This window comes from Nothoprocta perdicaria, unplaced genomic scaffold (assembly GCF_003342845.1).
Source record: "Nothoprocta perdicaria isolate Ctin4 unplaced genomic scaffold, notPer1 scaffold_290, whole genome shotgun sequence".
NCBI classification, from domain to species: Eukaryota; Metazoa; Chordata; class Aves; order Tinamiformes; family Tinamidae; genus Nothoprocta; species Nothoprocta perdicaria.
In genome coordinates this window covers 464101-478969 of record NW_020455522.1, presented here as the reverse complement: position 1 = coordinate 478969, position 14869 = coordinate 464101, and the positions used below count along the sequence as shown (strand labels likewise).

The 14869-nt window shown below is 46.4% G+C and overlaps 1 protein-coding gene across 1 annotated transcript in view; it reads left to right on the top strand.

Moving 5' to 3' along the window:
* Positions 1 to 7: 7 nt before the first annotated feature.
* The window catches only part of ACSS1 (acyl-CoA synthetase short chain family member 1), a gene marked incomplete at its 5' end in the record, with an annotated part of 32350 nt that continues 17488 nt past the window's right edge, over positions 8 to 14869 (top strand). Inside the window, 4 exons of the mRNA XM_026041729.1 lie at positions 8 to 107; positions 2708 to 2804; positions 12495 to 12694; positions 14074 to 14249. Of these exons, the coding sequence (XP_025897514.1) occupies positions 8 to 107; positions 2708 to 2804; positions 12495 to 12694; positions 14074 to 14249 (573 nt within the window). The remainder of the gene's footprint in view (positions 108 to 2707; positions 2805 to 12494; positions 12695 to 14073; positions 14250 to 14869) is intronic.

Here is a 14869-nt window from a genome sequence, read left to right as displayed (position 1 = left end):
GGTGGCGCGGGGCGCGCTGCGCTGGGACAGCCCCTTCCACACGGCGTGCGAGGCCGGCGCGCCCGGCGCCGCCCGCTGGTTCCTCGGCGGCCGCCTCAACGTCTCCGGTAAGGCCGGCGCCGCCGCCGGGCATCGCCTCGGCAGGGGGGCTGCGGCGGGCGCGGCCGTTGCGGCCGTTAGCGCCGCCCGCGCGGCCGTTGGCGGCGGCCGTTGGCACCGTTGGGTCTGCAGGGGCGGCAGCAGGCGGCCCCACGGCCCGTGGTGGGACAGGGCGKCAGCCCCGCGCCCGCTCGGGCTCCTGGCCCGCGGCCGCTCCCGCCCGGGCCCTGGCTGGGGGCAGGAGCAGGAACTGCGCTCAAGTTGTTGGGGAAGTTGTTGTGAAGTACTCCCAGCCACAGGGAAAAGGCAACGCTTTTAAAACTATTTTTGTCGTAAATGAGGAGCTGATCTGGGTGGTTGCTTCCAACTTCATCGCCCAAAGAAAGAGAAGATGAAGAGAAGCTGCGTTGTTGTGACCGCTGTGTTTCCAAGGCCGCGAGTGGCGAGGATGCCCATGGAGAAGCRTCCCCAGCTGCACTGGGCAGGCCTAGGAAGGCAGCGGAGGAAGCCCCGGCCCCTGACTAGTGTGAAGCTTGGTGTGGAGTCCTTAGTTTAACTTAGTGTGTCTACCCTCACCTCTCCTTTCTGGAGAGAGTGCTTGGAATGCCAGGCTGCTCTTCAGGAATGCAGAAGCTGGGACATCTCCAAACACGGTGTTTCAGAGCAAAAGAGCAAACCCTCCTGCAGTCTCGYGGGGGACAGAGCCAAGCACCTGTCCTTGCGGGAGGGTTCCTGGCTGTGGGCCCCCGATGAAGAGAGGTGCAAACCCGGATTTCATTCCAGCACCTGAGAGCCGGAGAGAAGGGAGGTTTGTAGCCAGCCTTCAGTACGAGGCTTAAGTTATTCCTGCTGAGGGGAAGATGCTGGCTGAGCAGAGAGATGCTTGAATCTCTTCCTTTCCTCTGGATAGTGGGGCCATTTGGTTCATTTCTTGCATCTGGCTCTTCTCCTGCAGGCACTAAATGCTAAAATAGAGACTACCGAAAGCACATCTCATGTAAAAAGTTCCTACGTGCTTTTCCAAGCACTACAGAGAAGGCAAGAAAGCGTGTGGAAAACCCATTGCAGTGTAGCCACGAGGGGAAGGTCACTGTTTACTTCTGTAAAGTGAATGGAAGACACTGGTAAAAGCAGGAATGAGTTCACAGCGTCTGGCCTTGGTTCACCCGTGAGTTCTTACTGAGCAAAGAGCTCAAGCTCGAGCTCACCCTTGGCTCAGCARGGCTTATTGCAGCACAAATTCCCCCTGAAAGGCACTCCTGCCACTCGTGAGGAAGAAGAAATGTTGCTGGGGAAACGAGTCCACGTTCATGGGATTTACCGGCAGTGTGGTGCAGTACAGAGGGCTGTTGCTACAAAGAGCTCGGAGGTGGGAAATGCTAGGAGTCCTGCACCAAAATGCTTCTCATCGTCTGTGAGCTGACAAAAGCATTCTTGTAGGAAACTGTATAATAAATTCCTGAAGCATTCCTGAGGAGAGCATTTCCCCTCTCGTATCAAACTGAGATGATATAAGAATATTTTTTATTTTCATTAGAGTATTTCTGCAGGAATTTTCGTTAAAAAGTTAAAAAGTAAAAGACTTTAGAACACTTCCAGGAAATCTGATCTGAAGCACTGTTTTTTTTTTTTTTTTTTAAGGTTCTCTATGGTGCCTTTTTTTTTTTTTTTAATAACAGTTATATTAAAATAAAACAACTGCTTTTAGAAGAATGTGATGAAATTAGTACGTTTATAATGAGTACTCCAAGTGCAGGCTTGGAGTTAACACCTTGGAGGGTTAATCTCTAACTATGAGGCAATGCTGAACATGCAGGCAGCTTTCTTGAGTGCATTCTTTAAAAGCTCCTTTGAGGCAGGTGCCCTCCCAATTCACTTGGACCATCCCAGCTCGCACAGTCATCCACATTTCCTCTGTGACTGCTGGAGGGAGGGATGTCTCTCCGGAGGTACTTCAGCCATCACATCACAGCACATCACAGGAGGTGAAGCCCACAGCATAACACCTTTGTCAGATGTTTATGTGAGCTTCACTGACACCCCGTGCACCCTCCTTGGCTTCACTGAAGTCTCTGAGCTTATGCTAGATCCCAGATTTTTACATGTTTTCATTTAGGTGAGAGATTCGGCTTTCCCACTGTGCCTTTGGGGGGTGAGGGATATTTTGCATGAGCTCTGACTAGAAAACTCAAATAATGTAGTGCTAAAAATGCAAATTAGGAAAGAACCTGTCAGGTTTATGTAGTGAAATGCCATTCTGGAGAGGACATGATCATGGACAAGTCTTATCTTTGTGCTGGTGGGAGCAGGGGAGAGATGACCTGCTGGTTGAAGCACGGATCACTTGGGTCTCAGCGGAGTTGAGCCGACTTGAACTGGCCAAGTCCTCGCAGGGGGTTGCCATCTCCAAGGCAGTTGTAGTGATTTAACGGAGTATCTTACTACAAATATGGTAAAGGAGAACATTTCCCAGGGTCATAAATGAGTGTGTGGCCAGCTAGCTTACCAGCTGATGTTTCATCTCACTTGCCCCTATGCGTGGCCAAGCTAAGGTTACAGAACACCTTGTGTTTCATCAGTCTTTGTTTAAACCTCTGCTTTCTTACAGTAAATTGCTTGGATCAACATGTCCAGAAGTCTCCGGACAGAGTGGCTTTGATTTGGGAGAGAGATGAGCCTGGATCTGCAGTGCATGTTACATACAGGTATGCCAGCTTCCCAGGTACCAAGCTTCACGATGCCTCACAGTGTGGTAGGCCTGGGGAAAGAGCTGCTTCTATGAAATCTGATGTCTGTGATGCTCTGCTTTGGTGCTGAGCTGTTGTATTGCGATGAGATAGCTGCTGAAAAATGGAGTCATGTTCCCACCCAGAAATGACACTCTTACCTTGGTTTCCTCATGGGGAGGTCTTTCTGATCTCAGATACCTGCATAATGTATGGCAGGATAGGAGGATAGGTGCCAACTAATAATTGCTGCTACAAGTGCTAAGATTTGCTGGAAGGTGACAGCTTTCAAACSTATTTACCTCCTCCATGGTGAGTACCTTCAGTAGCAGAACAGTCCTGCCTGCAAAAATGCCTCTGTGTTGACTCCAAGAAGGGTTAAAGGTTGCCCAGATTTGTATGTTCTTTAGTGCTTCCCAGAGGCAGCTCGAGGATTGATCACCCACTGGATCAGAGAGCACAGGAGATGTAAAAAGTCCTGCCAATCGACTCTCAGTTTTACAAGCCATGTTCTGCATCATGAGGACAGATGGGATTCCTGAAACGTTTTGACTATAAATAGGTTTCAGCCTGTTTCACCTTCAGCATTTGTCAAGCTTCTAGAAACATCGTTGGTTGGAGGGACAAAGCTGGTCAGCAGGGAGCAATGGGCGTACTGAGAGCTACGAGAGGTTAGTACATCAGGCAGCAGAAATAAATGCTGGCTTGTATATAATCATAGAGGAAGCTGGTTGATCTTAATCTCAGCATTGTTATTTGACCTGCTCTGTAAGTATGTTATGATACAAGTAGGTCACAGCCTGCTTGGTAGCTTAGCTAAATGCTTTGAATTTTGCTTTTGCCATCCTGATAGTGCAAAAGGAGGTAAAATCTAGAGTTTCTCCTGGAACTTGGGATGATAAATGTACTTTTACCGTACTCTTCCTGTCCTAGGTGTGAAAATAGGGGTAGATGGGAGGTAGGACTTGCCTGACGTGCTTTGAGCTCCCGTTATCCTCAGAGGATATATTTGGAGGAAAGCCTGTTCCTGCTTGTGGATCTGGGATTGCAGTGGCTTGAAGACAGCTTGCCCACCCTGAAAACTGAGTCCATCTTTATGTAGTTATGCCAAGATATGATATCTAGCAACCAAAAAAAGGAGAAAATGTGATGAAGGACAAGTTGGCAACCTTGGCTCTCAAATTTTGAGAGCTGTATCCCTGTTTCTGTCTGATGCTGGTGGCACCCGTGGTGAGATGTGGCTGCATTCTAGTAACACATTTTATCACGAGAATTTTCTTGTGGGAAAACAGACTGCCTGACTCTCCACATCTCCCTGCTAAATCAGGAATAGCTGTGCTGAAAGCGGTGGCAGAGTAAGGCTGTATGCAAGGAAAAAATAAAATGTTTTCTCTTGAATTAGCAGCCTCTTCTATGGACTTTGGGCTGCGTTTTAAAWTTTTTTAACTGGTAGGATTTTCCAGGGCATGTTGGTACTGACCTCCCACTTAAGTTGACCTCAGCTGAAAATACTTTGGATTGATATTTTGTTTTGTCTGGAAGTTTTATCGGGGGACATCTATTATAAAAAAAGAGGTGGTGCAGAAATTGTGATGCCAGCTCAGGAATCCCCAGCGAGCCTTCTGCAGTAGGGTCATCTCTCCGTGTTGGTTTCAGTGCAGGACAGGCCCCAAGTGAAAGCTGCAGCTGTGAAGGAGATGCTGGGCTTCAGGAGGACCCAGACCTCTAGTAGTTGATCTCTGCTTGCTGGTCTCGCTGGCCAGCCTTGAGGCAGATCCTGGAGGTTCAGCTTGGACGTGCCTAGGGTTTAAGTGCTAGGCAGTGCAGTGCACCCATTTGCTCCACTATCTGTCTTGCCAAGCTGGCTGCTATGAGCATTTTCTTCTTGCTGATAAACCTTGGGAGGCATGAGGAAAGATAAAGCTGCTGGGGTGGATGCTCTCCCTGCTCCTCTGGGGAGCTGTCAGCAGCAAGCAAACAGCAGAGTGTTGGCCCTTTGCCCATTTTAGCTCGCAAAGGAAGCGAGCTGCTGAGCAGGAAAAGGGCAGGAATTGCTTCTKCCTCAGGGATGAAGGATAAACAATCAATGTGCTTAATTGTTTAAGCAGAAGGGCCTCCTCCATGCACTGGCTGAAAATGCAGCAGTGTTTGAAAGTGCTGCACGAGCTTATTCAGGCTCAGGAGTAGGAAGAGCTTCTCTTTGCGTTGCTACCCCACTGGCTGCTTGGCTCACACTGGGCAAAGCAAGTTCTGCTGCAGTCCTGCATGGCTGTCAGCCAGGCAGGTTGTGTTCATACAACTGTATTTAAGTGTTCCTTCCCACCAGGAAGGGAATTCTAACACCACCTTCTTGGCAAAGCTCCCCCAAAGCAGTGGGCAAAACCTTTCAGCTTTGCTTGAATGGTTATTGCAGCACTTAGCAGCTCACCTGTAGTGAGTACCTATCATCTTATAAAAGTCTCTACTATAAAACTAAATTACCTCTTTGGAAAGCCCTCCCCACTCCTTTCCATCTTCCTGGCAGTCCAAGGTTACCCAAGAGAGAAGCTCTAACCTGCTGGAGGGCACCTGGCTCCTAGAGCAACCTCAGCACCTCCTTCCTGCAGCAGAGAGGGGGACTTAGCCATCTTAAATGGCATGAGAGCATCAGGATGCTCAAGTCACTGCTTTGCAGCCTTCTCTCAAATTATCTCTTTCACTATAGTGGTTTGTCCTTTCTCTCCAGCCAATGCCATTCAACCTTTTAGGAAAAAAAATCTCTACTCCTCCTTGTGCGTTTCCTTTTTCTTTTTTTCTTCCCTGGGAATTTCATTTTCCATCAAGCAGAAATTCAGCTTAATTTCTAATAGTCTCCAGGTTGGAATGAGAAGGCAGGAGAACTCTGTTTTACTGCTCTGCAGCAGCAGCTCCTGCCATTGTCCTGAGCTTTGGCAGTGTCAGTTTGCAAAGCAGAGAGGGATCAGGTCAACCTCTCCTACTGCCTGCAGGCTAAAAATCACAGTAAAGTGTGGTGGAAGCGTCTGGCCCAGCTGACAGGGTTTTGTCCTTTTCTGTGGGACCCGAAAGCATGGGAACCTTGCAAGGGAATTTCCTGGGATGTTGCTGAGCTTAGGTTTTAGTGTGCTTTATTACCAGTTGGTGTACAAGCAGACAGTTCATGGCTGGAGCTGCTGGGTTACAGCCTCTATAAACCCTGCCTGCAGTGGGGTTATTTATTCTCATCAGTATTAGCTTGTTTACCGACCTGTCCGGCGTAGCCACATGAGAACAAGTGTCACCTAGCAGTGCAAAACTCATGTACACAAACCCCGAGGAGCAAAGTAATGCCAAGTGCTTGGTAAATATCCTGCTAATTGGCTGAATCTGACTGTCAGCCTTCAGGATGGGTCGCAGCTTTGTCAGACTGCTCAAGATCTTGCAGGCAGCCCGTCGGGTTGCAAACGAATGGCACTAGCGTGGCAAGAGGGTAGGAGTCCCTCTCAGAGGCATATTGGTCAAAATGCGAGCTGTAAGTTAAGGGGAAGAAAGCAGAAGGTATGAGGGGCAGGAATTGGAGCCTAGAGTAGCTTCTTAACGTGTGGGGTAATGGTTGAACACCTTCGTTAGCTGCATTGCAGCTGCCTCCAGAGAAACCCCAGCGTGGTGGTTCATCAGCCAGAGTTGAAACGGTTGAGATTGGGTCAGAGATTGCAACAGAGAGGGCGGTTCAGATGCCGCGTGGGTAGGTTGTATAATGTCAAAAGTTGGGTGTTCCTTAGTGGTAGCAAACTGTTACTTGGCTTTTCAGTGTTGGCTTCCTAAGGTGAGCTGGCCAGGAAATCTTGGCAGGGCATAAAGACTTACCCCATCCCACGCAGCTCTGGGGACTTTTCACTTGCTCACCTGAAAATGTCTGCAAGGTCTTGACATCATCTTGAGATCAGGATGTCTGAAGAAAAACTGGAGGGTTGTCAGAGTGGATTTTTTGGCTTAGTAATTGAATCTATAATTAAAAAGAAATCATACTGAACCTTTTTTTTTTAAAAAAAATTATTACACTAATGTGTAAAAATGTTGAGGTGAAAAAGATAGGCCTATGTTCTCTTTTTAGCAGAAAATGAGGAAAATGAGTGGGTCAAACTGCAGCACTGCTCATGGAATCTGCAAGGAGGGTGACGAAGTTTGGGCATTATCCCTGTGGAAGAGCATTGATGCAGGAAGGAGAGATGGGGTGAGGATACCTGCTCTCTTCCAGGGCATGTGAACCAGTGTTTTGAGCTATAGCTCTTCTATGGGAAATCATGTACAGCAACAGCTAGGAAAGGGGATGAAATGTTCAGCTCTTGGCTGTTATACCTATTATTGTTATTATTAAGCAATAATACTATATTATTAAATATAATAATAATAATAATAGTAATAATAATAATAAACAACCTCGTTGGCACAATAGATCTGAATTTTGAAGTATTTTCAGGCGTATCCAGTTCTGTGTCTCCAGGAAATAAACTCTTCGTGGCAAGAAATACTCAACCCAGCCTTATGCAACAGAGCATGTCCTTTGTGCTGAAGCTATTTAATTAAAAATATACTGGTAAAGCCCAGGCATAGGCATTAACTGAATTAGCAAAATACCTAAAAATGCTGTGGAAAAAAAAAGTTTTGATGCATTTTTTTATTTCATGCAGAAAGAATTGGCTTCCTTTCTGTGGAAAGCTGCACGCCATCTTGCTGCAGTGAAAGATAACATCGGAGTTCTTGGCAAAAACCTTTCTTTGGGGAGAATGAAGGGCCAGTGTTGCTTTTGCAAGAGTCTTTGTTCCAGACATTGACTGATGGGCTTTAGCAACACAGGCACAACTGGAGCTGGGAAGGGAGTGCAGACAAATACAATCTGGAAGTTTCTGAATGGAGATGGCATAAAGATAGGGTCAGAAGCACTGTATCTATCCAGATGATGGCTTAAAAAGAAATATTGGCCTGAACAGTGATTTACTGGCTATGCTGAAGAGCCAGCCTTGCAGCCCTTGGCTTATCAATGCTTTGACAGCTGAGTTAAAAGTCTTGAATCAATCCATGGAATGGACCAGTGTTAGCACTCACAACCTTTTAGGGGCCAACCCCGCCCCTTGCAATTTAGCTATATAAAGGCAAGTAAAACAGTAAAATTGAAATCGTAGCAGTCTAATCAGCGTTCATACAGATCTACTTAGAAAAAATGAAGAATAGCTAAAATTGCTATATGCACACTTTTTAGTTAGTACACTTTTTCCCACTGTTCTACTCGCTCTTCCTCTGCTCCCTTTTGTTCTAGGTCTGGTTGTTTCTTTCTCAAGAAAAGTTGCTGGGGGTGTCATCAGCTTGGGGAGTCCTTCGCCAGCAGGAATATGATGTTCATGCTGATGGTTTCTTCTCCATCACTCTAGAAGCCTCTTGCTTTATGTTTGCTACCGTGCTTTTACACCTTGATCTTTCTTCATTGCTCTGCAGGTCCATGAAGATGTTCCAGCTTTATTATTCGTGGTGACTCTTATATGTGTTCGATCCTTTTTCTTGTCTTTGTTACTAACTAACACTATTTTTTTGTAGCTCCAGGTCTGCCTTTCTTTAGCTGACCTCTGGTGAGTTGATAGCAGCATGAGGCCTCCAGCACCTCTTGTCATCCCATGCCAATATCAACAATTCTCAGGGCCTCCGTTATCATCCCAGGCTTGTATTTTTCTGTACTATATCATTATATTAGACTCATAAAACCATGATGGTACCATAGAAAGATAAACAGAGCAGATTAGTCATAGCCACCTGGTCAATTAGAAAAAATGCTGCTGCAGCTAAACCAAGAGAAACAAAGCTGGAGATATGTCAAGAAAGGTTCAGGCAGAGCAAGCCTAATAAGCTTCATTGCTGAGGCCTTGCAAACTCGGTACAAAGCTGTGACCTCTTCCGAGCAAAGGCGATCCTGTGTTACAGGACTATGGGGTATTTGTATTGCTCTTGTGTGTGGCTTGTCCTCATGTGTCCTTCACCTTGCACAGGTGTGTCTGTGGGTTAAGAGTGTTTCCCTCCGAGTTCCAGGGTGCTTGGTTGGAGGGGATAAGTTAGACCCTTCTCTGCAGAGGTAGAGTGAGAGCAGAGCTGCAATGGATCCATCTGGCATACTGCCATTTCCATGTGCATTTTGGCTATTTGCTTTTTGCCTGGTTGCGTTCATGTGAAATCCATATTCAGCGGCTCTTTCCTCTCACACCTACAGTTCAAAGAGTGGTTCAGGCTTCTTGTACATATTTTTAGTTGAAAGGTATTTTTCTTCAGAAAGCAAGTCCCGAATCTTCTCCACTTATTATTTTTATGTTCCTTGCCTGTATTCATTAATGTGTCAACCATATTGCTGGCTTTGTTACTATATCCTGTGTGTACTTTGTTTTCAAAGATCCCTTTGCCTGGAGTCATGCAACCTGGGGCCAGCAGGTTGCTTATTCCTAATTTCTCAGTTCTACCCTGATACTTYATCCACTCTCTAGTCCCACTGTCTGACTCATTTGATTTGCCCTTTAAAATCTGTTTTACAGAGGGGCCGTGCTCTATTGTGCATTAACTGGCTTTGCAATTTCTCAGCTTTCTGTGCTCAAAAGGCTGGACATTTCCTGTATTTGCAGCACGGTTCCTACTCCAGCAGCTGCTCCGCTGAGATCCTGCTGTTTCCCGTCAGACTTGCGCTCAGGGAGCCTGCTGTCCCTGGGGTGCTCCCTGGGCCTGCCTCCTCTCTCAGTCCCAAGCGGTTCTCCTCGCCTCTTGCTGCAGAACATAATGCCCTGCTTGGCACAGTCTGCTTTGGTGAGTGAATTGAGCGCATCTGCAAGGGCAGGCAGGTGGCAAGAGTTTGAGCATGGTTTTGGATTTTGCCTTTCTCTCTTTTGGTGATGTTAAGAAACGGTGTGTGTCTGCTCTGAGCTCTGTCCTTTACTGGAAAGGCTAAAGCCTTTCAGGGTAGAGGTTTTTCCTCTAAAACTGCTTCTTCTTACCTTTGTGTCCCGTGCTTCAGCACAGGCACAACCCCATGAAGCTGCTCTGGTTATCACTGTGTTCCAGGCTCCAGGGTGACGTGTCCAGCTCTGTTCAGTGTCTGCTCTATGTTTGTGGTAGATGCTCCTTGCTTCTGCCACAGCTGGTTTTTGAGGAGACATGCCCAGTGCTCAGGGATTTGTGGATTTCTTTGACAGAGATCTTGGCTTTGCTTTCTCTGTGGCCTCTTGAACCTTTGTGTCCATTCCCTCATGGGCTCCACCTCCAAGGGMGCAGAGCAGAGCGGCGCCTTCCCATCTGGGCCTCTCAGAGCACAAGGCAAAGCAAAGAGATCTGAGAAGCACGTGTACCAACTCCACATTGTTTATCAGCATCTCAAACATTCTCATTAAGCAAATGTTAAACTGGAATTAATTGTAAAAGCCGATGGAGGCTTCTGCTGTTGCTGTTAACTGAGTCCTAACTAAGTAAGTGAAACATGGAGTTGTTCAGAAAGGACATGCTAACCATATGTCTCTTGGCATTACTATGCAAGAGAAGAGGCTGCAGGTCTAAAAGCACTCATGTATTTTTTCATTGCAGATAACTGCATTTTGCTTTCTCACAACTGCCTTTCTGGGACTTACTTCATTTTCTGTGCTCTAGAGCTGAGCAGCAGCAAAGATCAGTTTTGTTCTCTCTTTCGTATTATCCAGAAGGAGATTTTTCTCTAATGCAGCATCAAATGAATTCTAGACAAGAAAATATGGCCCTTTAGGACAAGAAGCAAGAACAAATGTGGGAATTGGTTATTTTAAGGAGTTGTTCAGTTCATGAACTTCATTAGAGTAGGCAGAAATACAGCCAGCAGACTGCATGTTTATGTAGCTAGTAAGGATATGCAGTACTGTGTTTATAAAACAATTGGAAAGAGGCATTAAATGTTGTGCTTTMGAGCTTAAGCCAACCTCTAATTATAAGAGATAAGGATGAGATTCAGTGCAGGGGAAAGACACTGAATATCTGCCTCCCACAAAGCTGCAGTCTCTCTGTTCTGGCAGCTGTTAACTGACTGGTGCCAGAGAATGGGCCGTATGGACCTTGGCACCAAACACGTTGGCTGCCTCTCTAAGTTACTGCACGTCAGGAATGATCTACTCAGTTAATACTACAGAAATACTACCCTTGAAATAGGCAACACAAAGTGCTGTGGCTGGGATGGGAGGCTGGTTTTTCTTATCTTCAAAAAACGGCTGGGAGATAGTTTCCCTCCAGTCATCCCTGTATCTTTCTTTTTATCTCTGTTACTTCCTTGCCCTTGCAGTGCAGAGAGGTTTTTGTCCGAAACCAGTTAGATGCCAAATAACTCACTCAGCTCATGGTTTTGTTGTGATATTTCTATTGTGGAACGCTTGGCCTTTGCCTTTTTCCAGCATGCATTAGTTTAGAGAAAGAAATAAAACAATTTCTGTCTGATCAGGAACGTTAGTTTTATTTTTGGTATAGCCACTTATTGAAAAGTTACTTGTTCTTTTTCTTTGCTTTTCACAGCTGTGCTCAGTCTCTCCACTTGTAGATTCGTGCTTTAAAGCTTGTTCTGATAATGTAGACCCCCAAAATGCATTTGCTTTTCTCAGCTTTTGCACTGGAATAGCTTGCAGGTGCCCCAGCATCTGCAGGTCACACATTGCTAGGGAGCCCGAGATACTTCTGTCCTGTAGGCCCTGATACTCAGTGAGCTCCTGAACCCAGGAGACAAGTTTTGTTCCTCGCAGACTCTGAGCCTCTTCTTGGGCATCAGTAAGTGGAAGACTCTGCTGCCTGCTCTAGGATCAACTCTCTCCTTAGTATAATATCCCTCCTTGCCGGACACCACATCCTGGTCTTATCTGTCTTCTTCTTGGAGTCTTTCCACTGGGAACAGAGTTGTTTATGAGATATGACAGCATCTTCATCTGAGGCATGGCTGCAATCGTGGTATGCTTGCTGCAGGCATCAGAGAACAGACAYATGCAAGTCTTTGTCCATGAAGTGCATTTTTGTTCCTGAGAAGAACGTTTCTGCTATTAAGTCAGCAGTCACAATGGTAAATACTGTGAACTGAGCCCTTGTTCCTGTTCTCAGTGTTCTTGGGTTTCRTTTTGTGAGGAAGTAATTGTGTTTTTCTTCTCACGGCAGCAATATGCAAATACTTTGCTTACCCTTGTAATTTAAAAACTACCATCTGTAAAGTGCTTCCAGCAGTTCCCTGACTTAAAGGAAACAGCACATGRCATCTTTTGATGATGGCTTCAGCTTACGTTTATCTCACTAGTGTTCCAARTGCCTTCTGGAGGAGCATTATGAGCTGGACACCACTTCTGGAGGTCATGAGCACACTGGCTTGCTCTGCCCCTGCCAGAGCCCATCARGGAGGGCAAGGAAGGTTTCTTGCTGGGGCAGTGGCTTCTCCTCTTACCTGCTCATCCTTCTGCAGCTAGTGTGGCTCTCTGTCCCCCTCTGCCTCCTTCCCCAAAGGAGGAACATTCTGGCCACCAAGAGGTCCCCTCTGCCTTAAGGCACAGGAGTCAGTGTGCCATATGCTGCTGAGGTGGCCACGATGCCTCACCCCGTCCAGCTTCATCCTGTTTTGCTCTCCTGCATAAAAGAGGCTGTGCAATCACGTGACAACGTTGCTTCTGTCCGCAGGGAACTTCTGGACATGACCTGCCGTCTTGCCAACACCCTGAAGAAATACGGGATACAGAGAGGGGACAAGGTTGCCATCTATATGTCCGTGTCCCCCCTGTCTGTGGCAGCCATGCTGGCTTGCGCCAGGATTGGTGCCGTTCACACTGTGATCTTCGCTGGATTCAGCGCAGAATCCTTAGCCGGGAGAATCATGGACTGTAAGTAGATGCAACTGGGGAGCAACCCTCTTTAGATAGTGCTCAACATCCTCCAAGATGTGCCATTAGCCAAATTCCTCGTTTTCTTGATGGAAAAGGTATATTATGGACAGCCCAGCAGTCTGTGAGAAGTACTATGAAAAGCCTTTAGTGGCAGACTATCCTCTGGCCTTCGTATTCTTTACAAATTGCTTAACATTCAGTCTGCTCTGGGTTCCTGCGAGACAACAGTAAAGCCAGAGGGAAGACAGGAGATTCGGAATGCGACCTGACTGATAACCACAGTATTTCTCTGATATTCACACACAGTGCTAGTTCTGCAGCCTATATTGTGTTCTATATGCACAGCAATGAAGTGTTGGCAACTTGGCCGCACTCTGTTAGCCACCAACATACAGAACTGTTCTTGACCCAAAGCACTTGTAGTGTGATTAATCTAATACTAAGAATACAGCAGAGGCTCAAAATAGCAAATGACTACATCTTACCAGTTATATCCATTTTTGTAGGGCAAAGGAATAAATCTTACAACAGGTTTTATGCTTTATTTTCTTTGGCAGAGTTGATTTACAGAGAGCAAGCACATGCTTAGGCTTCTGTCTCACTTCTGGCCATTGCCGTGGTAGTGACGGGCTAAAGAAGCACCTTCCTGGATCTGCAGTTTTATAGCACTCGTAGGTGCTTCTTTGGCTTCCAGAAAGTTTACTTGGAAGTTCAGAAGACCGCAGGCATCTGCAATTGTGAAACAGCCACGTGCCTCTAAGAAAGAAGGTGCTGAGCTTGGTGCTGTTAAGTGTGGAAAGGACTCACAAAGAGTGAGAAAGGGGTGAAGATGCTTGTTCAAAAAGGTCTGCTGAAGTCGCGGAAAGATTTTCACTGGTTTCAGTGGATAAGCTGTTAGCCTAGAGAACTGATGTACACAATTACATACGTAACTACGAGTAAACTGTTCTGCATTTTGACTTTGATGGACAGAAATGGACTTAAATTGCAGTGAGGAGTGCTTAAGTTAGACATTGTGTAAGACTTTCAGATATTCATAGCAGTCAGACATGGGAGCAGGCTCGTGGGGAGCTGGTGGAGTATCTGGCACTGGAGCATTTTAGGAAGATTAAACTGATAGTTTTCAGGAATAGTTTAGCTGGAACTGACTCTGCCTTGGGGTGTAGGGCATGGACAACATTTGGAGGTCTCTACTACCTCTAATCTCGGTAATTTGAGGGATTTAAAATGGTTTTGCCAGTGGCACTGACTGCTTTTGATTGAGTTATGAGTGTTTTTCATGCGTGATGTGCTGGACATATTGCGTTGTGTAATGAAAGCAAGGTGTATGGATCAGAAAACAGGCTGGTATGTCCACTAATTACCTCTCTTTTTAGCTGGATGCAAAGCAGTCATCACCTACAACCAGGGAGTCAGGGGCGGCCGAATCATAGAGATGAAGACAACCGTGGATAAAGCTGTAAAGAACTGTCCAAGTATCAAGCATGTCTTTGTGGCCCAGAGGACAGAGAACAAAGTCCAGATGGGTGACTGCGATGTTCCCCTGGAAGAAGTATGTCGTTGGCGGTAAACTCTGGCCATTTTTTGAAATACGTGGTGTTTACGGTGTTTGGGGAGATAACCATGGTACTGTAACAGATGTGGGCATCAGCTAACACAGCTTTGGAAGAACCAAGGCAGGGCTGCTAGGAACAAGTGTGTGAGAAGCTGGCTGGATGCACAGACTGTRCACACTTTTGATACTGGGCATTGGTCTTTTGGTCTGCTGTGCGCTMTGCTGAGAATCTGCAGCCAAGGAAGATCAGGTGGTGTCGGTACTTGTACACGTGCAGTCTGCAGAGCTCCTTCCTAGACGTCCCAGTGTTGGCTAGATGATCTCTCCCTCCATCTGTGGCTTTTGGACTCRAGCTCTGCAGAGGAAAAGGAGATGCTTTATGGTCTCTGACTTTTCCTTCTCAGATGCATTGTCTTTATTTACAGTGTGTAGGGACAGTGAAATGAAGCCTCTCAGTCTACAACTGATTAATTCCAGCATGCTGTGTTGCTCCATGTTAGTAGTCTTGCCAGCAGAGCTAAGATTTAAGGAATAAGTGTTTCCTGAGTCCACTGCTATCATGCAATGGCTTGGGCATGTTTGCAGCCTTTCTGCCTGGATAAGAAAGCAGCAGTCAT